Source organism: Leopardus geoffroyi, chromosome C2, assembly GCF_018350155.1.
Source record: "Leopardus geoffroyi isolate Oge1 chromosome C2, O.geoffroyi_Oge1_pat1.0, whole genome shotgun sequence".
Taxonomy (NCBI): Eukaryota; Metazoa; Chordata; class Mammalia; order Carnivora; family Felidae; genus Leopardus; species Leopardus geoffroyi.
Genome location: NC_059333.1, coordinates 113,603,430 through 113,629,412, shown reverse-complemented (window position 1 = coordinate 113,629,412; position 25,983 = coordinate 113,603,430). Strand labels below are relative to the sequence as shown.

The 25,983-nt window shown below is 43.3% G+C and overlaps 1 protein-coding gene across 1 annotated transcript in view; it reads right to left on the bottom strand.

Annotated features, from left to right (window-relative positions):
• CLRN1 (clarin 1) overlaps positions 1 to 23,758 on the bottom strand; it is a 39,811-nt gene extending 16,053 nt beyond the window's left edge. The window contains exon 1 of the mRNA XM_045503279.1: positions 23,396 to 23,758. Within this exon, the coding sequence (XP_045359235.1) occupies positions 23,396 to 23,648 (253 nt within the window). The 5' untranslated portion in view covers positions 23,649 to 23,758. The remainder of the gene's footprint in view (positions 1 to 23,395) is intronic.
• Between the last annotated feature and the right edge of the window lie 2,225 nt (positions 23,759 to 25,983).

Genomic DNA, 25,983 nt, shown 5'->3' with positions numbered 1-25,983 from the left:
GGCAGAGAAGCCAAGGGAAGAAAATGTTCCAAACAATGATGTGAATCTATAAGGACAGGTATGGGGGTGCCTGGGTGGCTCAGCTGGTTGAGGGTTCGACTCTTGATTTTGGCTCAGGGCATGATACCAGGGTCGTGGGATCAAGCCCTGCATTGGGCTCTGTGCTGAATGCGGAACCTGCTTGAGATCTCTCCCTCTTCCCCTGCCCTGCTTGCACATTCTCTCTCTCTCTCTCTCTCTCTCTCTCTCTCTCAATTTAAAAAAGAACAGATATGGAGTTATTATCAAAGTATGTTAGATGGAAAAAACAAATAGAAGTGTGCACCATTCTATCATTTGGGAAAAAGCCAAAGGGGAATGTATATAATAACAAATAATTTAAGTGCTTATCTGATTTAATTCTTTCAACATCCCACCTGCCACAGGAGAAAACTAGAGCTCAGGGGTGTGGTAACATACCCAAGATTTATACTTAGTAAGTGGTGGAGATTCAAACTCTTGTCCTCACTGTAAGTCACCATGCTACAGTAGCTTCAGGGCCAGGCATGCTTACCCACACTATTTCTAGAAGGCTACACATGAAACTGGTAACATTGCTTCTGGAGAAAGAGACTGAGGGATATTTTATCATGAAACTCTTGGATTTGTTTCTTTTTTACTTCTTTGGAAGCCTTTTCTATTCAGTGAAAACCTAAATAGTAGATAGATAAAGACAGAAAACTCCTGGGACTGTTTTAGATTAAGGGAGACTTCAGAGACTTGTTGCTAAATACAAGGTATGGATATTGTTTGTGATTTGAACAAACACTTTATAAAAGTCACTTTTGAGATAACCGGAGAAAATTGAACACGGACTGGGTATTAGGTAATATTACGTAACTATCATTGATTTTGTTGTTTGTGTTAATGGTGTTGCGGTTGTACCTTTGAAAGTCATCATCATTTAGAAACGATATGGGTGAGTAGGTTGATAGAGTACAACAATTCCTCATGTGCGTGGCGTAGCGGCAATATGGATGTTAAAGTTCACAGGTGTTCTGCTGGTCCACCCTGCCCTGTGTTCTAGGGGCACACAGTGAACCAGCTAGCCTTATTCTGCGGATGCCCTGCCCTCCTGAGCCTCCAACTGCTGAGACCGCACAATCGATCCAACCTGCTGTGCTTAGCTCGATCAGCTGTTGATTTGGTTTTTACTAGCAGTTATCAAAAAATCTGCCTCCATCTACCTACCCTTTCAACGAGGTGGCAACCTCCTTGTCTCAGATAGGGTAGCTAGGTGAAGCCTGTCTGAAAATTGCGGCTTGTGACCCAAATGGAACAAAGGCTGAAAGAAGTTGCACTGATTTGCCCCCTGGAAAGAAAAGCTAGGAGCTAAAATAAATTGTCACATGGAGCATTCTAATTCTTATGAAGTCTCTTACAATTTCCACCCTTGTGAGAAAAGTCACCCAGCAGGGCACTAATCCCTGCAAGTTACACAGTTATTTACATTTTCTCAGGTTTCTGTTTTTGATGAAAATTCCCTGAGTCTGTAACAATCGGCCAGAACTCTGGTAACATCGTTCCATTTCACACTAATGTTCACAGGACTTTTGCGTGGCTGAAGCTGAGAGCAGACCGTTCAAATAAATACCGGGAGGTGTCACTTCAGCGAGATTGGATACTGTGTATCTAGGAGGTAGGTATGTTTGGTCTTTCCTTCCTTTTAGGTTTGGGATTGTGACACAGACAAAGGATTTGAACGTTTTGATCTGTGGAGGGGCTGTCATTAAATCCAGCCCAAGTCACTTCTGGCCTCCAGAAATTACTTAATTAGCTTTTGCAAGTGAAAGGGAGTTACTTATTAAAGCCCGCAGCTGATGCCACATTAGTACTGCAGGCTTGTACTCAGAATCACTCTCCTTGTCCTTCGTTCTCTTCTCACGGACTTCCTCCACTCTGTGCGCGAGTCTGTGTGCCTGCCTCTCCCCATCTTCAGACCACCCCAGCCCCCAAGTGCCCTTCTTCACCGTTATTTCGTCACCGAACTTCCTCAAAGAGCAATACATGAGTAGTACCAACAGGACTAAAATCAACAACCAAAAATTACATAGCATTTGCTATGTTCCAGGTACTTTACCTATATTGCATAAATTAGAAACTTAAGTGTTTTAACTCTTACAACATAATTTGAAGCATAACTCAGGCAACAGATGTTGCCAACAGACGTTGGCGAGGATGCGGAGAAAGAGGATCTCTTTTGCCCTGCTGGTGGGCATGCAAACTGGGGCAGCCACTCTGGAAAACAGTATGGGGTGCCTCAAAAAACTAAAAGTAGAACTACCCTATGGCCCAGCAATTGCACTACTAGGCGTTTATCCAAGGGATACAGGTGTGCTGTTTCAAAGGGACACGCGCACCCCAGTGTTTATAGCAGCACTATCGACAATAGCCGAAGTAAGGAAAGAGCCCAAATGTCCACAGATGGATGAATGGATAAAGAAAATGTGGTATATATATATGCATGCATATATTATATTTATACTATATATATAATATATATATATATACATATATATATGTATAGTGGAGTATTACTCAGCTGTCAAAAAGAATGAAATCTTGCCATTTGCAACTATGTGGATGGAACTAGAGGGCATTATGCTAAGCGAAATTAGTCAGAGAAAGACAAATATCATATGACTTCACTCATATGAGGACTTTAAGACACAGAACAGATGAACACAAGGGAAGGGAAGCAAAAATAATATAAAAACAGGGAGGGGGACAAAACAGAAGAGACTCATAAATATGGAGAACAAACTGAGGGTTACTGGAGGGGTTGTGGGAGGAGGGATGGGCTAAATGGGTAAGGGGCATCAAGGAATCTACTCCCGAAATCATTGTTGCACTATATGCTAACTAACTTGGATATAAATTAAAAATAATAATAAATAAATAATGAGCTAATGGGGAAAAAAAGCAAAACCACTAATTTGAAAAGAAAAAAAATTAATAAATTGAAGCATAGATGAGAGATCTAAATCTTTTAATTGTCACAACATAAAACATAAATGAGGGAGATTTAAGTCTTACAACAGCATAAGGAAGGTGCCATTTTATTCTCAATGTATAGACTTAAAAAACAAAAAACCCTGAGGCACAAAGAAGTAAACTAGCCCAGTCACACAGGGGCATCTGTGCCTTTGCTTTTAATCCTCCCCTGCTATTTTTTAGATTAAAGTAAAATTAACACAGTAAAGAATTCTCCCCTTTCACTGTATACTTCTGTGAATTTTGATAAACTCATTCTGTCATGTAACCACCACGACCACAATCAATATATAGAACAATTTCACCATTCCGAGAACTTCCCCATTTCTCCTTTATAGTCCACCTGCCCCCACCCCCCACCCCCTCGTGCTGTATGTGTAACTTTGTAAAAGCTGCCAATTGTTGTCCAGAGTGGCTGTGTCATTTCACAACCTTCCCACCAGCAAAGTATGAGTCCCAGCCTTCTGCATTCTTGCTGGCACTTGGCAGCTTTTTAAAACTGTAGCCGTTAAATAGGTGTGTCGTTTACCTCATTGTAGTTTTACTTAGCATTTTCCAAATGACTAATGATAATGAGCATCATTCTGTGAGTTTATTTGCCTTCTGTATATCTCTTTTTGGTGAAGCGTCTCTTTACATCTTTTGTGCATTTTTTATTGGATTGTTTCTTATTACTGAGTTCTGAGAATTCTTTATGCATGCTGGATACAAGCCCTTTATCAGATAAGTAATTCACAAATATTTTCTCTAAGTACGTGGCTTGTCTGTTCATTCTCTTATCAGTGCCTTTTGAAAAGCAGTTCTGATTTTTATGAGTTCTAGTTTATCAGTTGTTTTTCTTTTATGTATCATGTTTTGGATGTCAAATCTAAGAAGTCTTTGCCTCATGCAAGGTCACAAGTGTTTTCTCCTATGTTTTTCTTCTAGACATTTTTTAGTTTTAGGTTCACATTTAAGTCTGTGATCCATTTTGAGTTATTTTTTGTATATGGTCATGGTTAAATTTGTTTGTTTGTTTGTTTTGGCATATGGATATCCAATAGTTTCAGTCCTTAAAAGGCTGAACATAGACTTAACATGTGACCCAGCAATCCTATTTCTAGATATTTGTCTAAGAGAATTAAAAGCATATGTCTACACAAAAATCTGTATGGAGATGTTTATAGTGGCGTCATTCATATTTGCCAAAAATTGGAAACATCTTAAATATCGATCAACTGGTGAATGGATAAACAAGCTTTGGCCTGTCCACAGAATGGCATGCTTCTTAGTAATACAAAGGAATGGACTATTGCTACATACAATACCACGGATGGATCTGAAATGCATTATGCTAACTGAAATTAACTACGCTCAAAAGGCTGCATGTTGTATGATTCCATACACGTGACATTCTGGAAATAGCAAGATGATAAGGACAGCACACAGATCAGGTTTTGCCCAAGGTTGGCAGTGGGAGAGGAGATTGACCACAAAGGGGGGCACAAGGGTAATTTGGAGGGTAATGGAAGGCTGTATATCCTGAATGTGGTGGTATTTACGCGCCTTTATGTATTAGTCAAAATTCATAGGCCGGTACTCCTAAAAAGCATGGATTTTACTGTACGTAATTATACCTCAATAAACCTGCCTAAAACTAAAAAAGAGCATGAGGGCAAGGTCTGGAATGAGTAGGCTCTTCCAGACGTGAGCAAGGGCCTCAGCAAAGGTGACGGTTTGGCACGGAGGAGGACGAGCTCAGTAGAAGGGAAGAAAAGGAGCACAGGCCAAGAGCCAAGCGCCAGGTTCTAGTCCACCATGTGACCTTGAGCAGGTCGAAGAGTCCCTGTTTCTCTCTGCAAAATGGAGGTGTTCCGTGAGGCAGCCTGGGAAGGGACCAGGCATTTGAAATTAGAGGAGGTTCACATGTCAGCTTCTTTCCTAAGTCTGTGAAGTCTCTAAATCTTGATCTCCTTATCTGAAAAATAAGGCTAATTCTGCCTTTCTCTCAAAACTGTGAGGACTCCATGACCTCAGGGTATGGAGTAGCCAGCACAAGGTAGGTGGTCAGGAGAAGCTCTCCATGCTGTGCCCCTAGGCCAGCTCCACCACTGTTCATAGCCATCCCTTCTCACCTCCTCAAGCACACTGCTGAGGATTTCTCTTCTCTCTCTGCCACGCAATTTCCTCCTCTCTTTGGATCAGCCCCTTGGGCACACAAAAAACATGCTGTCATTTTCTCATCGTAAAAAACTCTAAAGTGGGGCGCCGGGGTGGCTCAGTCGGTTGAGTGTCCGACTTCAGCTCAGATCTTGATATCCCGGTTTGTGAGTTTGAGCCTCTCATAGGGCTGGCTGCTGTCGGTGTGGAGCTGCTTTGGATCCTCTGTCCCCCTCTCTCTCTGCCCCTCCCACGCTCATGCTCCCTTTCTCAAAAAAAAAAAAAAAAAAAAAAAAAAAAAAAATCACTTAAGCCCTCCAGCTATTACTCCCCCCTTTTTTTTTTTTTTAATTTTTTTTTTTTCAACGTTTATTTATTTTTGTAACAGAGACAGAGCATGAACGGGGGAGGGGCAGAGAGAGAGGGAGACACAGAATCGGAAACAGGCTCCAGGCTCTGAGCCATCAGCCCAGAGCCCGACGCGGGGCTCGAACTCACGGACGGTGAGATCGTGACCTGGCTGAAGTCGGACGCTTAACCGACTGCGCCACCCAGGCGCCCCTCCCCCCCCCTTTTTTTTTTTCAATTTCCCTTAAGCAAAACCTCTCCAGGAGTTGGCTATATTCTCAGCAGCAACTCCCTCTCTCCACTATTTCTCTTGAACCCACTGCACTGATATAGCATTTCCCAAGAGAGGTTCGAGCTGCCAAACCCAATAGTCAATCTTTGTCCCCATCTTCCTTGGTCTACATTTGGCACAGTGGCTCCCTCCCTCCTCCTCCTCCTCGAAGTGCTGTCTTCCCCTGGCTCCCAGACACTACACTCTCCTGGTTTTGCCACCTCACAGGCTGCTATCTGGATCTGCGATGTTGGTTCATCCTTATCCCTGGGGTTATCCAGGGGATGACTCTATTCTTGTACCTCTTCTCTTCTCCCTCTTCCCTCACTTCCTTGGTGCTCCATCCGGTGGCATGGCTTTTACTAGAAACACTCTCAAACAGATATTTCCAGCCCAGACTTTCCCCCTGAACCCCACACTTGGAAGTTTCCACCCAACTTCCTACTGACTATCTTGACTGGGATCTTTAATAGGAGTCTCATTGTGTCCCAAACCACACCCGTGCTTTTCCTGTCCTCACACTTGCTTCCTTCAGCCTTCTTCATCTCAGTGGCTGGAAGCTCCACTCTTCCTTGGCATCATCCTTGATTCTTCTCTGACTCTCATGTTTCATCCACCAGGAAAACCTGTGGGCACTACCTTTAGAATCTGACCACTTCTCTCTATTCCCACTGCCCCACCGGGTCTAAGCCAGCGTCATCTCTCACTTGGATGGCTGCAAGGGCTTCCTACCCGGTCTCTCTGGTTCCATCCCTCCTTCTTACAATCCACTCTCAACCCAGGAGCCAGAGGGATCTTTAAAAAAATGAATTGGTTCAGGAGTACCTGGGCGGCTCAGTAGGTTAAGTGTCTGACTCTTGATCTCAGCTCAGGTCTTGATCTCAGGGCCATGAGTTCAAGCCCTGTGTTGGACTCCATGCTGGGCATGGAACCTACTTTAAAAAAGTGAATTGGTTCTGGGACACCTGGTGGCTCAGTCAGTTAAGCACCTGACTTCTACTCAGGTTATGATCTTGTGGTCTGAGGGTTTGAGCTGTGCTGACAGCTTAGAGCCTAGAGCATGCTTTAGACTCTGTGTCTCCCTCTCTCTATGCCCCTCCCCTGCTCATGCTGTCTCTCTCTCACTCTCTCTCAAAAATAAATAGACATTAAAAGAAAAATTTTTTTTAGTGAATTGGTTCATATCAATCCCCTGCTTAAACACTTCCAGTGGATTCTGCTCTCAGAGGATAAGCCAAGTCATTATAATAGCCTACTAGAACCTATGTGGCTGGACTCATTGCCAGACCTCTGACTTCATCTGCTACCCATTCCCTTGAGGAGTGTGCCCTAGCCACTGGACTCATTACTGTACTTCAAACATGCCAAGAGCACTTCTACCGCAGGGCCTTTGCACATACTGCTCCCTCTGCCTGGACAGTCCCCTAGATAGTCCCATGGCTTGCTCCCTCACCTCCATGTCTTTACTTACATGCTCTGTCAGAGGGCCTTCTTTGACCACCATATTTAAAGTTGTCATCTCCTGCCCAGTCACCTCCCCTTCCAACTCTCCTCCTTTCCTTACTTTTACTTTTCTCCTTAGCAATTATCACCACCTGACCAAGTCTATACTTTTACTTGTTTGTTTCTCTCCTGACACAAGGGCAGGTGCATTGGTCTATTTTATTCACTGCTATATCCCTAGCACCTAAGAATGCCTGGCACAGTGTAGATTAGTATTTCTCAACTTTTTTTTTTTTTTCATTACTGCTCCTCACCCCAGGAGTCTTTTCAGACATTTCTCCTAATCACCCTTTCCCAATGACATCTTAATACCACAGATATATTGTGTATTGATTTCAGTATTATATTTATATATTTGCTTTATACACATACACTTTATTTATATTTATTATTTTCATAGACACTTCTTAAAAAGAGTTTTTTTCCTGCTCCCAAGAACCAATTTTCATCCCCTTACAGGGAATATAGCAGCCATTAAGAATGCATGATGTAGCTGTTAGACATGTTTATGTTGGATGGATACCTTTTGCTTGGAGTAGGATGCAGGGATTGAGTCTGATGTGGTTAGCGGGTCTGGGGTTTCTTGGCAGAAGTCAGTGGTTTATACTGAAGGGAGTTACTTCCACAAAGGCAAAAAAAGGGAAGGAAAAAAGAGTAGACAGTCCATTTGCTGACCCTAGGGCTAGAGGAGAAGAAGAGGGGGGTTAGCAGCTTCTAGTGTGATGGGAGTTTCTGGTTAAGAACTTGAATTTGTCAGGGCGCCTTGATGGTTCAGTTGGTAAAGCGTCCAGCTTCGGCTCGGGTCATGATCTTGCGGTTTGTGAGTTCGAACCCCGCATCAGGCTCTGTGCTGACAGCTCAAAGCCTGGAGCCTGCTTCGGATCTTGTGTCTCCCTCTCTCTTTGCCCCTCCCCCACTCATGCTCTGTCTCTCAATAATAAATAAAAGTTAAAAAAATTTTTTTTAAAAGAAGAACTTGAATTTGTCTGTGGAGTTTAGCAGTCGCTGTTGACCTTGATGTAACCTACTGGTGGTAATAGAAGCTGGATTGAGAGAGTTTTGGGAGAGAATCTGGGGCAATGGAGATAAAATAGAATAATCACCAGAGGGATGATAGGAACCTTTTTTTTTTTTTTTTTTTTTTTTAAAGAAGTTGAAAGACCTGGTTGGTAACTGGAATGGAATCTCAAATCTCTTTATTAAAAGAAAAATTTTAATCCAACATATTTGGGGGTTGTCGACCTGTTACATGGAAACTGATGGCTCCTTAATAGCAAGGTTTAAAGTCTGAGATTTGTAAAAGAATTCATCTCAATCCAAGGGGCTCCTGGGTGGCTCACTTGGCTGGGCGTCTGATTTCGGCTCAGGTCATGATCTCACAGTCTGTGAGTTCAAGCCCCGCATCTGGCTCTGTGCTGATCGCTCGGAACCTGGAGCCTGCCTCAGATTCTGTGTCTCCCTCTCTGCCCCTCCCCCACTCACGCTCTGTCTCTCTCTGTTTCAAAAATAAATAGATGTTAAAAAAAAAAAAAAAAAAAAGAATTCATCTCAATCCTAAACATGACAAAGCTCTTTTTCATTAGCAGGGTGGGGAGATTAGGAAAAGATGGACTTGCTCCTCACTGTGTTTCTATTCAAATGTCCAACTGTTTATAGAGGAATTTTTGAAAATAAATGAACAACATTATAACAATGAAGTGGAGATTAAGATAAAAATCTCACCCACAGTCCTACCAATACAAAAGCAAGGTTTTCCCTTTTATTTTAGTCGTTTCAAATCTTTGTCCATCTTAATACTTATTTCCTATGTTGTTATACTCGTAATGGAGTTTTGAGGTTCTATTCTGTATGTCTTATTCAGAATAGAAGCGTTTTCCATGTCATACGTGTTGTCTTCACAACTATCATACAGATAACAACTTGGATTTTCCATCAAGCTGATGCACTGCCGTCTGTTAGGTTATCGTCCATGGTTTTGGCATTTCAGCTGAGGCTGTAATGGCCACCTTCAAGCACATTCCTTCTTCTTTCTTTTATGGGCGTGGAAGATGAGCAACACTAACTTTTTTGGATGAACTTCCAGGAAAGGAGTGACTTGGATCAGAGTGCTTTCTAAAAGAATGCTGTATCCCAAACTTCACAGAAGACCATGGGGGAGGGGAGGGGGGAAGAAAAGTTACAGAGAGGGAAGGAGGCAAACCATGAGAGACTCTTAAAAACCGAGAACAAACTGAGGATTGATGGGGGGTGGGAGGGAGGGGAAGGTGAGTGATGGGCATTAAGGAGGGCACCCGTTGGGATGAGCACCGGGTGTTGTGTGGAAACCAATTTGACAATAAATTTCATATTAAAAAAAATAATAAAAAAATAAAAGAATGCTGTATATGTATAGATCCAAGGTAACTTAAGGAAGGTGAGTTATGTTTTGTAACATACATGTCAAACTACTGGTTCAGAGCTCAGTTTCTCTTCCCTGCAGTCTGTAAGCAGAGATTTCTGACAAGATTATCTAGTCAGAAACCGAGAGCTAGAAGATACTAGCCATTGAGGCCACTGTCCTAATAGCTGAATAGAAAGCACCTGTCATGGGGTGGGGGGACAGCAAGGAAATCCGCACTGCATAACTAGCTCAGCGAACAGAGAAAGGCTGTCATACCCTCATTAGTGCAGTCTGCTATCACAAAACGGAGCTGAGCGAGTCCTAAGCAGAGGATCTGCAGTGAAAATACAGTCATAGGGGAGCTTTCTGTGGGGAATTGTCCCTCCCTCAATGATTTGGGGGAGGGGGGGAGGGTCTATTCTTTGAGCCATGTCCCTTGACTCTGTACCCCCATTGCAACTTGGGCTTCTGATCTGTGGGCTCCCCCCCTCCCCCGGCCATCCTGCAGAGTCTTTTCCAGTCTTTTCCCCTTCTGGCCCTTGTCACATATTCCATCCCTTCCCTCACTCTTAAGCACGTATCACCCCCACCCCCTGCCTCCGTTTCTGTCAGTTTGTGTGCCTGGCTTACAGAAGGCTTGAAAACATCCAGTGAATTGAACTCTTCCATTCCAAAGAGAAAACAGGGGCTATCAGGGCAATTCTCTCACCTGTCAGTTCCCCATTGCCATGTTTTCTTTGGTTTGGGCCCAACCTTCCCTCCATTCTGAGTGACATTTTCTTCCTCTTGTCCCAAGGCCTGGCCTTCTCCCTGTGCTGTCAGACTCATCCTTTTCTACCTCACAGGGTCCTTTCTCAATCCATTACCTACCTCTCCCGCCTGTCTTCAGCATTTTCTTCAAGCCTCTCCCGTTGTGAACATACTCGTGGACTCACCCATACACGCTCGTGCACACACAGGCATGCACGCAGGTATGCCTGCAGCCCTTCTCTGAGTCCTTGCCTCCCATTCCCTCCTCAGCTCTTACAAGGACCTCTCTTCCCCACCACTCTATCAGGAATGCTTTAGAAAGGTCTCCCATGACCTTGTGGTGTTAAAATTCAAAGGACTGAGGCACGCGGGTGGCTAAGTTTCCAACTTTGGCTCAGGTCATGACTCATGGTTCATGAGTTCCAGCCTTTCATTGGGCTCCGTGCTGTCAGCATGGAGCCCGCTTCAGATCTCCCGTCCCCCTCTCTCTCTGGCCCTCCCCCGCTCATTCTCTCTGAAAGAGAAAGAAAGAAAGAAAGAAAGAAAGAAAGAAAGAAAGAAAGAAAGAAAGAAAGAAAGAAAGAAAGAAAGAAAGAAAGAAAGAAAGAAAGAAAAGAAAGAAAGAGATTAAATTTCAAAGGACTATTTTAATTGCCTCTCGTTTGGCACCTGTGTGGTGTTTGGGACTGTTAACCATTACTTCCTTTTGAAAGTTTCCCCTCTCTCGGTTTCCCCTCTGCTCATTTCCTTTCCAGTTCACTGCCCCTCCTCCTCAGCCTGCCTTGCCAATCCCTCCTCTCTACCCATAAGTATTGGTATTTTCTAAAACCCACTTTATTCACCTTCTCATTTGATTCCCCTCCCTGGAAATCTTTCCTTCCATTGTAGATCCCACTACCACCTCTAATCTGCTGATTCCTTCTTCTCTACCCCTACTGCAGACCTGCTCCCATGACCTCCACATCTGTGCAAATGATGGACATCACTTGTTGCTGGCCTATAAGTGAACCTCATTAAACATGACCAAAAACAGTGTCCTATTCCCTCTAAACCTTCTCCTCTGTGTTTCTTTTCTCAGTGACTTGCTACAGCTCTCTGTCCTGCAGAAGTCTGGGGTTCGTTTCATGTCGCTAAGGTCTGTTGATTTTTGCTTCAGATTATTTTGGAAATATTTCCCCTCACTTGCAGCCCTCTGATAATGCTTTGGTTTGGGCCACCAAATATTGGATGAAGGAGCCTGTGGACTGGCCTCTTCACCTCTCTTTTGGTTTTTTTCCAGTCCATCTTCTACCTTGTCACATACCTGCTTAACACCATTAAGTGGCTTCCCACTGCCTTCGAGATCAAATGAACTGCATTGGTACAGCAAAGTCTTCCATATTCTGGTCACTGCCTTCCTCTCCAGCCTTATCCTCCTTCTCCTTTCTCTCCCGTCCTTTTTACTCTGACCTCAATAGGCTCTTCATACCTTGGCTCGCGCTATTCCTTTGCTCAGAATGGCTTCCTCCATGCCATTTAGTGAAATCTAACTCTAACTCTTAAGAACTTTCTTCCAGTTTCCTTGTGCCTTGCCCTGACAAAGAATAATTCTACTTCTTGGGGCTGTGTGAATAAAAACAATAATTGTGATAGTAATTAGTGCTATTCAACTATCTACAATTCTGGTTCTTCCCGATTCTAGGCTCGTGATAGGATTGCACGTCCCGGCCCCTTTGAAGTTAGATGTGGCTGTGTAACAACCTTTGTCAACAAAGTCTAAGTGGAAGTGGCATGTGTCAGTTACGGGTCAGAGGGTTTACTTGCCAGTGTGAGAGTCTCCACAATTCTTTCTAACAACTGGTGGCATTCCAGATGGTGGCTGCACCCTGGAATGGACCTACAGCTGATCTCTGACAAATAAGTTCTCTGAGCGAGAGATCAATCTTTGCTGATTGACCTGTGATGTCTGAACTTACTTGTTGTTGAAACGTAACAGTCCATCTTGACTGACGTACTAGTGCAACTTTTATACGTTGCCAGTTATTTAAAACACTCTTGCTAGATTCTTCATTGTTTGTGAACAAGTACCCTCTCTCATTCCTTCATATCTGCAGAGTCTAGAAGAACGCTTAGGCACATTATAGGCCCCAGTGATTTTTTTTTTTTCCTCGGCATGGGGGTGAGGGCGCATAGACTCTAACTTACAGAGAATTTGTGTCTTACGTGTAAAGTCATGCTGTTTTCAATAGATCATTGGAGAGTAATGAGAATAAGATAAAAAAACTATTTGTTTTTACCAACTGCTAAGTATGTTCCTTTATTACTTACCATTAATTCGTGTTTTATTTGCTGTCTCTAAATGCATGGCTTTCATTTCAGTTGCCTTAAGATTTATTTCTATCTGCTGGTTTCCTCCGTTATATTTTATCTTGAAACTTTGTTCTCCTTTATATCTATTACTGATTCCAGTCTGACAGTCCTATCTTTTATCCTACAGGTCTTGAACAGGAATTTAGTAAGTCCGATCTAAACCTATATTTAGGCGTTACCAAGAAGATTAGTTAGAATATCATCCAACACCAAAGCAAGAAGGACAGAGATGCTGCTGGGAAGAGTGACAAATAGCCAGGCCTTAACTGAAAGGTAACTTAGCAGGTTGAAAATAGCATAGCTTTTGTAGTTAGGAAAGTTTAGGATTAGTCTCATTTGGCCATTCACTGCTCATGTGGGCGTCTGGATACCTTGGCTCCCTTCTGTGTAAATGTGAGTAGTGACAGAAATAAGTCAAAGAACTTTTGAGACACACAAGTGAGATCACTTACGTAGATGCTCTATGTCGATTTTAGGTAATCGCTTAAATTTTTTTTTAACACGATGAGAACGGTAGGGCAGTCATATTTCCACGAAGAGGAGTGGAGGATATAAGAACCCAATGTCTTGAGAGCGTCTGCATTTTCAAGTCTCATGATCAGGCATTGTGGGTGGGTGGGAATTTTGGGCTCACGGGTGGTCAGAGCACTTAACTGTACATTGAGACGGACGATTCCCCCCCCCCATAGGGGTCCCTATGGACATGGAACCCCTGAACACATGGAATTCAGGCAAAGTTTCTATCTTGTAGCCCACATTTTTACTTTTCTCCCCCTCCCTGACCAGGTGGGTGACTATTCCTGTAAATGATCCAGGAACTTTAGATTTATAGCTAATTACTTATTTGGTACCTGTCACACACTTTCCTCAGCATCTGATATATTGTTCTCATTCTCATTTCTATTTCCCTTGTGCAATTTCTTGCACATTCTCTGTAATGACTTCTCTAAAATGATTTTTGGGCCGATGGCACATCTCTAAGGAGGCGATAGTCTCCTGATAGTCTCTTTGGAAGGAGCAGAACCCTTCCACAAGAGACAGGCAGGTGAAGGTCAGAATGTTAGCTTTCTTTCTGGATACAGTGCTGGAGAATGTGGCTTAGATCTTCCACCAAGTTCTGCTGAATTCGGCGGCCTCACCCACCTCGTCACAGGTGGGGCTGGACACCTGAGAGCCTCCCAGTCCAGGGCAGAGCAGGCTCCCTTATCCTGATCAGGTGGAAAACAGGCTCCTGTAAGTGGTGGGCAGACTCAGAAAGACGAGAAGCCTCTGGGGCTGAGAGCCAAGTATGCTGTTCCTTACTCAAACTCATCAATCAGATCTCACGTTCTTGCTGAGGCCAGGCAGGTGTAGGGCAACTGTGAGACCCTTCATGGAAATAAACAGCTGAAGGAGTGGAAACTAAGGATCCTAAAGCCTCCCACCTGTATGCAAGCAATGCTAAACACTGCTGTTCCTCTTCCCTGCCCTCCTTCTGGAGGTCTTGTCCTTCCCTAATTTGGGGGACTTCTGATGCCTCACCTGCTTCCACCTGTCTTGGCCACTGGCCACCTCTGTAGTTCTCAGCCTTGGCTACACATCAGAATCTCCCAGGGAGCTTCTCAGCCATCCCACTTCTCAGGCACCCCCTCCCGAGATCCTGGTTCGACTGGCCTAGGATGGAGCCTAGGTGATTCTATGGTGCAGGTGATTCTAAGGTGCAACCAGGGTTATGGATCACTGACCCGATGGCTTAGGTTTCATCAACCCTTTTCGCCTTTATCTGGCTGGGTGCAGAATGAAGGTAACACCATCTGTGGAGCTCTGGGAACGAAGGCAGGCTCTGATAATGATGTCAGCCATGGTGCAGCAACCTCTTCCTAGATTAAAGCCATGGGGTAGCTTCAGAGGTCCTGTCTTCCTTCTCAACTTGTCCTCCTCCACATAAAAGGTGCGTAAAAACCGTTGTATTTGGCCCCTTGGTGCTCAGCTATTCATTTTCTTGAAAGGGAGTAAGAGAGAAGGTTTCTTTCTTCTTCTGGAAATGCTCTTGATCTGACTTTCGCCTCAGCCCATCTGCGGCCGGTCATTATGAAAATCCAGTAAAAGGCATTCCTTGACATACGCTCAGTGCATTCGCCTCCTTTAATATCCCCCATAAGCTCACGCCTAGGTATTGAGCCAGGCTGCTTTCTGACAGCTGCCGTGGTCAGGGAGAATGAAATCCGTGACCCCAGCACTTAAGAGGAGGAGACCTCACGGTAAGATAGAACCGTCTAATATGCCATCTTTTCAGTACCGCGCCTGAATTCCTCTCAGCTGAAGTGTATCTACCTGACTCAACCCAATTCAGAGGCAGCCCCGTCAGTGAGTCTTAATCACCCACGGTGGCTGAGGGACGACAGCTGCTTTGGCGCATATGTGTCTCTGATAACAGAACCCATTTGACTGCTCCTAATCCACAGGGTATGATTATGTTGGGGTAATAACTCCTGAGAATGGCTTTGCTACAATTATAACACGCTGAGAGGGAGCGAAATACGAATCCTGCATAAATTAGTCTGCCAGGTACAGTTTGCTATTAGTCAGCTCTATCCTACCTGTAATAAAAGTGTATCATCTCCCAACCAGTCTGGGTGTTTACAGGCGTGACCGTGTGAAAGACTTATTTGTCATTGTTTAATTTAAATACGTTTTGTTAAAAAAAAAAAAAAAAGAAATTCTTTAATTTTATGAAATCCCTGATCTACTTCAGAGATAAAAACGAGCTTTTATTTTTCACTTTTTAAAAATGAGATTTTAATTTATGCTCTAATTCTAATCCACTGGCTCCTAATAAAATACCAGTTTTTGAAGTTAACCAAATGCTATGTACCTGCTTTTCTTTTTATCTCTGCCTCTGTTTTGAAACCACTCAAGACACCTCAGAAAAGAGCCTGCCATTTTGGTGAAATAATTGTTGTGGTCAAGTAAGTAATTCTGAAGATCATACCAGGAAGCATTTCGTTGGCGGTGATCTTAAGTCAGCCAGCCACAGGAGCAATCAGCTCACTCTGCTTTCAACATAAATTATCAACATTAATGTAATATAATTTCATAACCCAAAGATTAGCCATAAGCATGTGACCCGCTCAACCTAGATTATTAAACAGACTTGGCTTGACTGTTTTACCTTCCAAAGGTCAGAGATCGAGGCTGAGACATTAGGGCCACTGGAATGTGAAATAAAGAGGCAGTGAATGAGCCCAAGTCGCTAGGCCAAGGACCATCATCATACTGATATACAAGATTTAGCTCTTGTGATGTCCCAACGTCATTGTTGAAATGGACGGTGAAACTGAAGTTTGCTCTTAGATTTTCTTCCTTCCTTTGTGTTCTTTTTGCACGTTGTAAGGAGACAGATGTGGCAGAAGAATGATCGCGATCTATCATGCATCTGAATTTCAGTCTCAGGTTGGCTACTTACTAGATCTGCGACTTTGAGAAGTCCTGTGACCTCTCTGAGTTTACAGTTTCCATTTTTGTTCAAGGGGGAATGGCATCAGAACACGTCCCAAAGGGGTAGAGGTGATATATGCAAAATGCCTGGCACCTATCAGGCACCCAGTAAATGGGCAGCGGAAATAAGTGTTTTTAATTCTGTGTTGTCCAAACGTCCTTGGGGAAGATACCCACAGCTAGTCAAAGAGAAAGCACAGGAGCAAATTGTAAAAATGATTTGGAGTCCTGCTCCGACAGGTGAAGTTCACACACACCAGGGTTAAGTTCCAGAAGCCCCACCTGGGACCTATTGCACGGAGCTTCAGATGCAGCCCTGTCAGCCTTTGCTTCATGGCTCAGGAGAGCCCAGGTGATGACTTTACTGGCTATTAGAGTAGAGAGTAATTTAAAGTAAAGAAAGGGGTGTGTGGGTGTGTATGCGCTTGTATGCATGCATGTGTGCAAACTATAGTCCTCAAACGAGGCTAATTCTGTGAGGGATTTTTCCTGGTAAATAGTCTTTTCTATGTCTTTGCCTGGAAAAGGGTCATTTCCTGGCCTGGGCAAGGAGAGAAGTTCCTTTCCTCAACAGCATCTTCCCATATTTCTCACCAATTGGAGGATGATTTCTGCTTCAGTTCCTCCTTTGGGTAAAGAATCCCCTGAGAGTACGAAACACACTGGTCGTTCCTAATTTCTTGCCATTATCAGTTGATGAAACCAAATGCAAGAAAGAGGAGTTTTTCAGGGAGGATGGCAGAGAAGTTTCTAGGAAAAATAGAGAAAGGGAAAAGTGGAGGAAATAGGAGTTCAGCCTCTCACTGTATTTTGACTTCCCTTTTGCTTTCTCAATAACCCCATCTAGTCTGTTTGGGTGTTTGTGGCTGCCCCTGCTCGCTGCAACCCCAGCAACGCACCTCTTTAGAGTTCCAAAACATTCCATTTTTTTGTTTTCTCCTTCATTAACCCGTAGTTTTCTACACAAAAAGTAAAAGCTTTTGACCGGGAAGAAGAGGGGCATTCACATTGATAATAAAATTCATTTGGGTCCTGATAAATGGTAGGTATTTCAGAATACTTTAAAAATCATGAGATTTGAGGACCAAAGAGTACAGGCACACAAAACTCACAGCTTCCGACAATGGTGGCTGCAATGTGTCAGTGGAGGCTTCAAGCGACAGAATAGAAGGGTCAAGCAATTTTAAAGCCAGAAGGACCTTGTCGAGAACAGCCAGCCCCTCATTATATAGATCATAAAGCGTTTGAACTAGAAGAGATGTTAGAAATCACCTGGTTTCACCTCCCATTTTACAGATGCAAGAACTGAAAACCAATGAAATGTGATGTGCTCCAAATCCAATCCCCGGTGAGTGACACAGACCTGCCACAAACCCAGGTTAATGCCGATAGTGTCTGTTTACCGCGCATTTATTTATTTTTTTTTTCAACATTTATTTATTTTTTTGGGACAGAGAGAGACAGAGCATGAACGGGGGAGGGGCAGAGAGAGAGGGAGACACAGAACCGGAAACAGGCTCCAGGCTCTGAGCCATCAGCCCGGAGCCCGACGCGGGGCTCGAACTCACGGACCGCGAGATCGTGACCTGGCTGAAGTCGGACGCTTAACCGACTGCGCCACCCAGGCGCCCCTACCGCGCATTTATTAAGCACCTCTCTGTGACGTGCACCGTGTGGGTCCTGCTTGAGGGAGTTCCGGGATGAATGATACCGAACTCCTGCCTTCTGGGGGCTGAGGGTCTCCTTGCAGAGAAATACACTTTCTCAAATACTTAGAATCCAAGGTGACTTGAATAGAGCTACTATCAAGGTCTGGGAAGGACAAATCGGGAAACCATTATTAAGCTGAGAGAAGTTGAAGATTTTCCCCTTCGTACCAGTGCTGCTTAACAATCACTTTTGTTGAATGGGAGGAAAACAAAAAGTCTATTTGCTGGACTGTTTTAATGAGTGAATGAGACTAGACAACAGGGTCCTGAGCTAAAAGGCAGGAGGGCCCATGCAAGCTAGGCGAAATGGTACAAGTGGCTGTCTTCCCTCTGCCCTCCTACCGGGTAGGCTTCCCCGCTGAACTCCATAGCTTTCCCTCCCACCAGACCATCCGTTAAGGAAGGGGGGGGGGGGTGGGTAGGCAGTGTTACTAGAAGGAGGTACCATCAAAGACCTTTGCGGCTCTGCCGTGGGCAGGCAGGGTGATAGGAGAGATGTGGGATGTGCAGGATGGTGACGAGGGGAGCCCCTGGGTCCTTCCAGGTGGGGGAGCCACACTTGCAGGAAACCATGAAGGTACAGTGCCGACTCTCAGTAACAGTGGCAGAAACTGAGTCCCGACTATTCTACCCCAAGATAGTAGGTTTGAGAAGCCACCTGCTTGCCGACACAAGTAGTTTCAACATCCCCTCTGTAACCTGGGTGATGTGCCTCATTTGGTAAAGAAACTCTGCTTTCTAAAAATATGAAGGGGGGGGGGGTTGGTGGTGCCTGGGTGGCTCAGTTAAGCGTCTGGCTCTTGATCTCAGCTCAGGTTATGGTCTCAGGGTCCTGAGTTCAAGCCCCGCATTGGGCTCCATACTGGGCATGAAGCCCACTTAAAAAAAAAAAAAAAAGCATGAGATTTTTTTGGGGCGCCTGGGTGGCACAGTTGGTTAAGCATGTGACTCTTGATCTCGGCTCAGGTCATGATCTCACAGTTCGTGAGGTCAAGCCCCAGATCGAACTCTGGGCTGATGGTGCGGAGCCTGCTTGGGATTCTGTCTCTCCTTCTCTCTGCCCCTCCCCCACTTGGGTGGCCTTTCTCTCTCTCTCTCAAAATAAATAAACTTAAAAAAATATGAAGTAAGTTAAATCTCTGTTAAGCTTTTTAACACATTTTCAATCATAAGGTCTCAATTAAAATGTTTTTAAAAGTATGACTAAAGTTGCAATCTGTGATCCATGATTGGTGAGATCTTATTTTTCACATTCCAAAAAAAAAAAAAAATTCCATATGTTTTTACCAGCTCATTGAACTATCTTGGCAATAAATAGATCAGCATATCTAGGAATGATTGATACCATATGATTCTTGGGTATCCTATTTTGATGATGCGCTACACTGTTTCCAAGCACCAAAACAGAAACCCACCCGCACATACTAAGCTCAAAACTGGCAGTTTTTGTCTTGATGGCTACAGTAAGAGTTGAAACATCATCATTAAAATTTTACAGGTGACATATCAGGAAAAATTAAGCCCACCGGTTGGGTTTCCTTGAAAGGAAAACAGCCCTTCATCATAATGAAAGAAATTGTGTGCTAGGTATGAATGCTAGTGACCTCTAGAAAATGAAGCGCTGACCCATAAGTGGATGAGAATCAGCCAGAGTAAACGAGGCAGAAGTTTTCCCGGCATAACTGTGCATGCTGGCAGGGAAGATTCTTGTTATAATTAAAAGAGATAGAGTGGTCAGTAGGGAACGTTTAATAGGAACAAACATGACAACATTGCCTGACGGTTTTTCTGCTCCATTCCTTATCCTCATGTTGCACTATATATCTGGGTTTTAAAAGTGACACATGGCACTGCCCGTAAAAATAACACGTACACTTGTGCAGCAGAACCAAGCAAAAATTCATTTAGAATATGGACACTGTCAACGCCCAATTTACTCAGAGTAAATCTCTAGCTGAGTTTGCACTGTCCAGTTGTGATAGCTATTAGCCACATTGAAATGGCTGGTGAGCACTTGAAATGTGGCTAGTTTGGATGGAGGCGTGCTGTAAGTTAAAATACACACTAGATTTTAAGGACTTAGCACAAAAAAAGTAAAATATCTCTTACGTTGACTGCATGTTAAAATGACAGTATTCTGGGTTTCTTGGGTTAAAGAAAAATGTCATCACAATTCACTTCACTTGTTTCCTTTACTCCTTTTTTCTAGTATGGCTACTAGAACATTTAAAATTACATATGTGGCCTGCGTTTATGGCTTACATTGTATTTCTGTTGACCAGTGCTGATCTAAATGAAAAGTTTGGTCAGCGAGGTAGCATTTAGCAATCCCACAGTACCGAAATGTAAATCTGTATTAACTGATGCTGCCTCCACAGCGCGAAGAACCGGGTCACAAAGAGATTGATAGTTGGACGAGCTGCTTTTTCCATTCCTCCTACATTGGAAAGTTCCTTCAATCCAAATGTTTGCTTAATAACTTTTCTAAGGGGAATATGAGAAAGGGAAAAGTTCTGGGAAGTGAGTTGTGCCCTAATCATAACTTGGGCTCTGGAAGAAACAGGAAAGAATCATCGACCCTGAGCTCTCTGGGGGCTCTACATTTGGCTGGAAGGATGCCATTATTGAGAAAACAGGGTTAGGCCTCCCATTCTCTTACAGTAACAGGACTACACTTTTCTCTCAGGCAAATGATCTGAGGGCTCTCTTCCTTCAAGAATGTGTTGTTAGAACGTCACTGACAGGGTGATGGCATTTTGAACGTGAAGATATGGACCGTGAAGCCTTCCTGTAGTACAGGATGTTCAAAAGGCATATTGGTGAGGAAGTTTTTATCACTGAGAGGGCTGCTTGTTTCAATAAGCACTATGCAGGGCACCTGGGTGGCTCAGTCGGTTAAGCGCCGGACTCTTGATTTAGGCTCAGGTCATAATCTCCTGGTTCATGAGATGGAGCCCTATCGGGCTCAGTGCTGACAGTGCAGAGCCTGTTTGGGATTCTCTCTCTCTCTCTCTCTCTCTCTCTCTCTCTCTCTCCCTCCCTCCCTCTCCCTCTCTCTGCCCACCCCCGCTGTTGCCCTCTCTCTCTCTCTCTCAAAATAAACATTTAAGAAAATTAATGAGCATTATGCTTTTTTAGGGAATCCAGTATTCACTTTTCCTAACTTTCTCTTGTGTTCCATTGAAAGAGATACTTCTAAGCTTAGGCAGAAAAAGTGATACTGTAGGTATGCTTTGCAGGGTCTCATTGACATTAATGAGGTTTTGGGGTGCCTGGGTGCTCAGTCAGTTAAGCATCCAACTCTAGATTTTGGCTCAGGTCATGGTCTCATGGTTTGTGAGTTCAAGCTCCACCTCGGGCTTCATGCTGGCAGTGTGGAGCCTGCTTGGGATTCATTCTCTCTCTCTCTCTCCCTCTCCCTCTCCCTCTCCCTCCCCCTCCCTCCCTCCCTCCCTTCTTCCCCAGCTCTCTCTCTCTCTCTCTCTCTTTCTCTCTCTCAAAGTAAATACATTAAAAAAAAAAAAAGAAATTAATGAGGTTTTAACACATCTGGGGTAGAGATAGGTTACACAGAGAGGCTGTCACCACAGAACAGACTAACAAATGTAAGATCTTCTTAACGAGGGTGGGGGGAAATGTTCAAAGTATCACAAGGACAAATGAAATTCTGTCATAGGTGAAGGTATTGTCTAAACCCCACGACTCTATGAGTCCGCACAAAAGCAAAGGGTAGGCCACCTGACTAGCACAATGGCGTCACAGACAGAGCTAACAGAGGACACGGCCATGAAAACTATTCATCAAACCGCTGAGGCATGTGGCTTTGTGAGGATTAAATAAGACAAAACACGCTTCGTGCTTCATGTCTTGTAAGTGTTCACAAAACCTATCGTTTGAAACCTGTCCTATGGTATGAGTAAAGCTGATCTCTGTTTCACTGTACAAAATGCAAAGGCTCCAGAAAACTCACTGTTATGGTCCCTGCTTTTGTCTAAATTCATGTGTGAGAAGCTTTCCTCTCGCTTTTTAGCTGTCAATGAATGAGAGTTACCTAATTCCACTCATCTTTTTTCCTCTTTTATTTTTTAATACAGTTGCAAATCATGTGATCTACTTTGTTCTTTTTTCCCCCCAAGGACAGCTAAGCAACTTTAACAGCCCCATTACCTTAATGAACTGAAGCCATTCAGCGAAAAGAGTTGGTTATTCACTTCATCAAATCTAGTGGATGATAATTTTCCGAAAAGCTAAAGACTAATTCTTGAGGATTTTTTGGAGCCCTGTGACAATTTGTATCACCTAATAACCTATGTGAGTGAAAGTTGGTGTCCAGTGACTGCGAAGAAGATAGAAGGAATGTTGCAGAAATATAAATAGGCCAGCACTGAAATTTAATTAGACACTGCATATGTTAATAATAAATTCAATTAATTTTGCTTTCTACCTATGCTAGAGGAAAAAAAAATACCCAGGCAAAATAATAATTCATTTTAAATGCCTCACTTGGTAACCTCCTTTCCTGAAGAGTGATTTATGCAGTAATTTACTGGCTGTTTCTTCATAAGATTGTTCCAAACCAGCCCTTTTGAAATAATAATAATTTCTGAATGTGTGTTGTGAGAGATATAACAAATGCCTTCTTATTAATTTTCATTTAATGAGTTGCCTATTCACATGGTAATTTTTTAAAAATTCTCTTCTTAAGATAAACAGGTTATAAATACTGTGGGTAACACTTCCATCTCACAAAAATCGAACAGAAAACCCATCTCATATTCTCTACATGATTTGAAGGTCAATCAGTTGCAAATTTTCTATCCTAAATAGGCATCTGTTTCTTTCCCAGTTAGCATAGCAGATCCGCTTTAAATTCCAAAAGCCAAGTGATTCACATTGGTGAAAAAAGAAAAAAAAAAATATTAGCAGCAGGAAAGGTGCTAGCAGGGATAAAAGAGGGATAGATGGGGTACAAAGTCATGAGGAAGGTGGAAAAGAAGTTAGAGTTGCTTAAGGAGCCCATGACACTGATCTTCTTGTTTTGTTTTAAGAACAAAAAGAAGATCGTCTCTTACAGCTTTCTATTTCTCCAAGTTGCCCCCCCTTTAAAAAGATACCAAAATTTCTAGCATAAATATTAATTTTTAAGAGAATTTAATTGCTTACCTTCTCAAAAAGCTTAATTCCATACCAACTCATTAACTATATATTGTCATAATAAAAACAGAATGAAATAATAAGAACAAAATAGTAAAAACTAGGAAGAAGAAATTGCTCAGAAGAGTCCTAGGTATTTCAAATGGTTCACGTCTGTTTTAAGAGGCTTGTAATAGACAGGGCAAGGCTCTTAAAAATAATTCCTTCTTAAAAGTAAGTCCTTGTAACAATTGGGAGAGCGCGCCTAAAGTATTAAATAATTCAAATGCAATTGTTACTTACGTGAGAACCGAAAGGGCCTCGCTCCCAGCCCGCACTGCCTCACACCCTCTCCGTGGAAAAGCCCGTACTGCATTTCTCCCATGAACTTGTCCAGCTCCTGCCCAGAGGCATTGACGAGCAGAGCCCCTGTTTTGCAGAGGAAGGTGGCTTTGATCCACAACGGTGTCCCCAGGGCTGTCACAACTCCAAGGGCGCACACGAAGCTTAACACCCCAGCCATACAAAAAATGACTTTCTTTTGTTGGTTTGGCATGATGAGAAATGGCTTTTGTGAGAGTGAGGTCTAAAGAGGAGACTTTTGTGACTGATGAGAAGTGACTGCCCCTTTGGCTGCATTTATTGTAGAAGCTGAACGGACAGATCCCGGCCACAGAGGCACCTTCACCCTCAACGGTGGTTCTCGTCAGTAGAATGGCAGTATATGGAGACTTCTTCATCATACTTACTTGACTTCTTTTCTGCTGCTGCTTCTCTCTAATTTGGAAGCTTTGGACTAAGAGTCTGTAAAATAAAACTCTTTCATGCTGCCTTCGACAATCTCCTCTTGTGTCACTTGGTAACAAAGGTCTAAGATAACAGATGGAGTCCTCCCTGTAACTTGATAAATGCCTCCCCTTTCCTCAGCCTTTTGTCTGATTGGATGAGTTGAAAGTTTCAGAAACAGGCTTGGCTCCTATGGCAGATTTTCAGCAACCTGAGAAGTGCATTTTTTGATGTGTTTCTGTTTTCGTTTTTGGTGGGGGCTGAAGAGGCGTGTGGACAGAAGAAGAACATATATGTATTTATTGGTAATTAATAGATTTTGAAAAATGTTAATGTAACAGGATAAAATATTGAACTGAGTTGGGTTCTGTGTCAATATGAAGTGCCCTAGACCAACCATCAGGGCCTGTCCCCCTAACTCCTTTTCTTCCCAATCCATGATTTGGAATCATAGAAAAGTTCATTCCAATTTTTCCTTGGGGCACAGGTGCAAATATCTAGTTTTCTAAAAGCTTTCCTTCAAAATGCTTTGCTGCTTCGGGACTCTAGCAAGGAAATGAGGTTCTGGGTCTGAGAAATATCCGAATCTATAAAGAAGAGAAGGGCACTGTCATGGAAAGAAGAGATTGTGTTCATATAGTCTGCTCTAAGAATTCACCACAGGGTACCTGGGTGGCTCAGTCGATTAAGTGTCCAACTCTTGATTTTGGCTCAGGTCATGATCTCATGGTTTGTGAGTTTGAGCCCTGCATTGGGTTCTGTACTGACAGCATGGAGCCTGTTTGGGATTCTCTCTCTCCCCCTCTCTCTCTCTGCTTCTCTCTCTCTCTCTTTCAAGTAAACTCAAAAAAAAAAGGAATTTACCACAGAAAAGCAAGGGTCCTAGGAGAAGTCATCAGTTAGAGAGACAAGAGACAAATTCATGAGCAAGATTAAATAGCAAGTAAGTCAGGTTACATCGTTAATGTCTGAAAACTAACGTTGAGAACGTAGTAACAAATTTTTACCTCAGCATTTCTACTGAGATTTTCCCTTCAGACACAGAACGTGTGTGTGTGTGTGTGTGTGTGTGTGTGTGTGTGTTTACTGAGTATCTATTGTATGGCACATTATTGTGCTAGGCTCTGACCCAGAGCCTAACTTTTAGTGAGAACTTAGTATGCATGGTATATTGCTCAGTATTTTACCTAAATTATTTTATTTGGTCCTCACAATCACTGTATGAAGTGATGATGAAAATGATATGTCCATTTTATAGATAAGGAAACTGAGGCTCAGAGAGACCCAGCAACTTGCCCAAGAGAGTAATGGAGCTGGGATTCAAATCCAGGTGTTCTCATTTTGAGGTTTATCTGCTATCCTGAGCAAAGCCCTTGGCCTTGAAGAGAAGATAAGCTCTTCATCTTGGGTTGTATTGGGCTGGGAGTAATAAGGGCAGAGCAATCCTCACTAATTGTACATCTTGGATGCTTGGAGAACACAGGTATCTTCGAACAGAATTTTCCCACTTGGTCAAAAGCACATATTGATGCTAGTTTCTATTCTCTTGATCCACTTTTAAGCATGTCAGCTGAAGAGAAATTAATAACGGAAGATGTATTTTATGCCACTGTCAGCATAAGTGAATCACAAGGTTATGTGCACTTTGAGGGGGACTTTACGTACAGTCTTGGACTTCCTGGCACAGCTACCCTCTCTTAGTAGCTTCCAGAGGCTATCTTCTTGTTGTTGTTGTTTTGATTTTTTTTTAACGTTTGTTTATATTAGAGAAAGAGCAGGGGAGGGCAGAGAAAGATGGAAAGATGGAGACAGAATCTGAAGCAGGCTCCAGGCTCTGAGCTGTCAACACAGAGCCTAACTCAGGGTTCAAACTCACGAGCTCTGAGATCATGACCTGAGCCGAAGTCAGATGCTTCAGCGACTGAGCCACCCAGGCACCCCAGAGGCTGTCTTGTGAAAGATAGACAAGTAAGTATAGAACTGATCCCAAAATGCCCGTGGCCCTTCAGAGGAGGAAGGGGGCAACATAAACCACGACCACAGAACAGAGCACACAGTAGATTCCAAAGAGGCACTCAAAATTAAGTTTCCAATCTAAGTAAGCT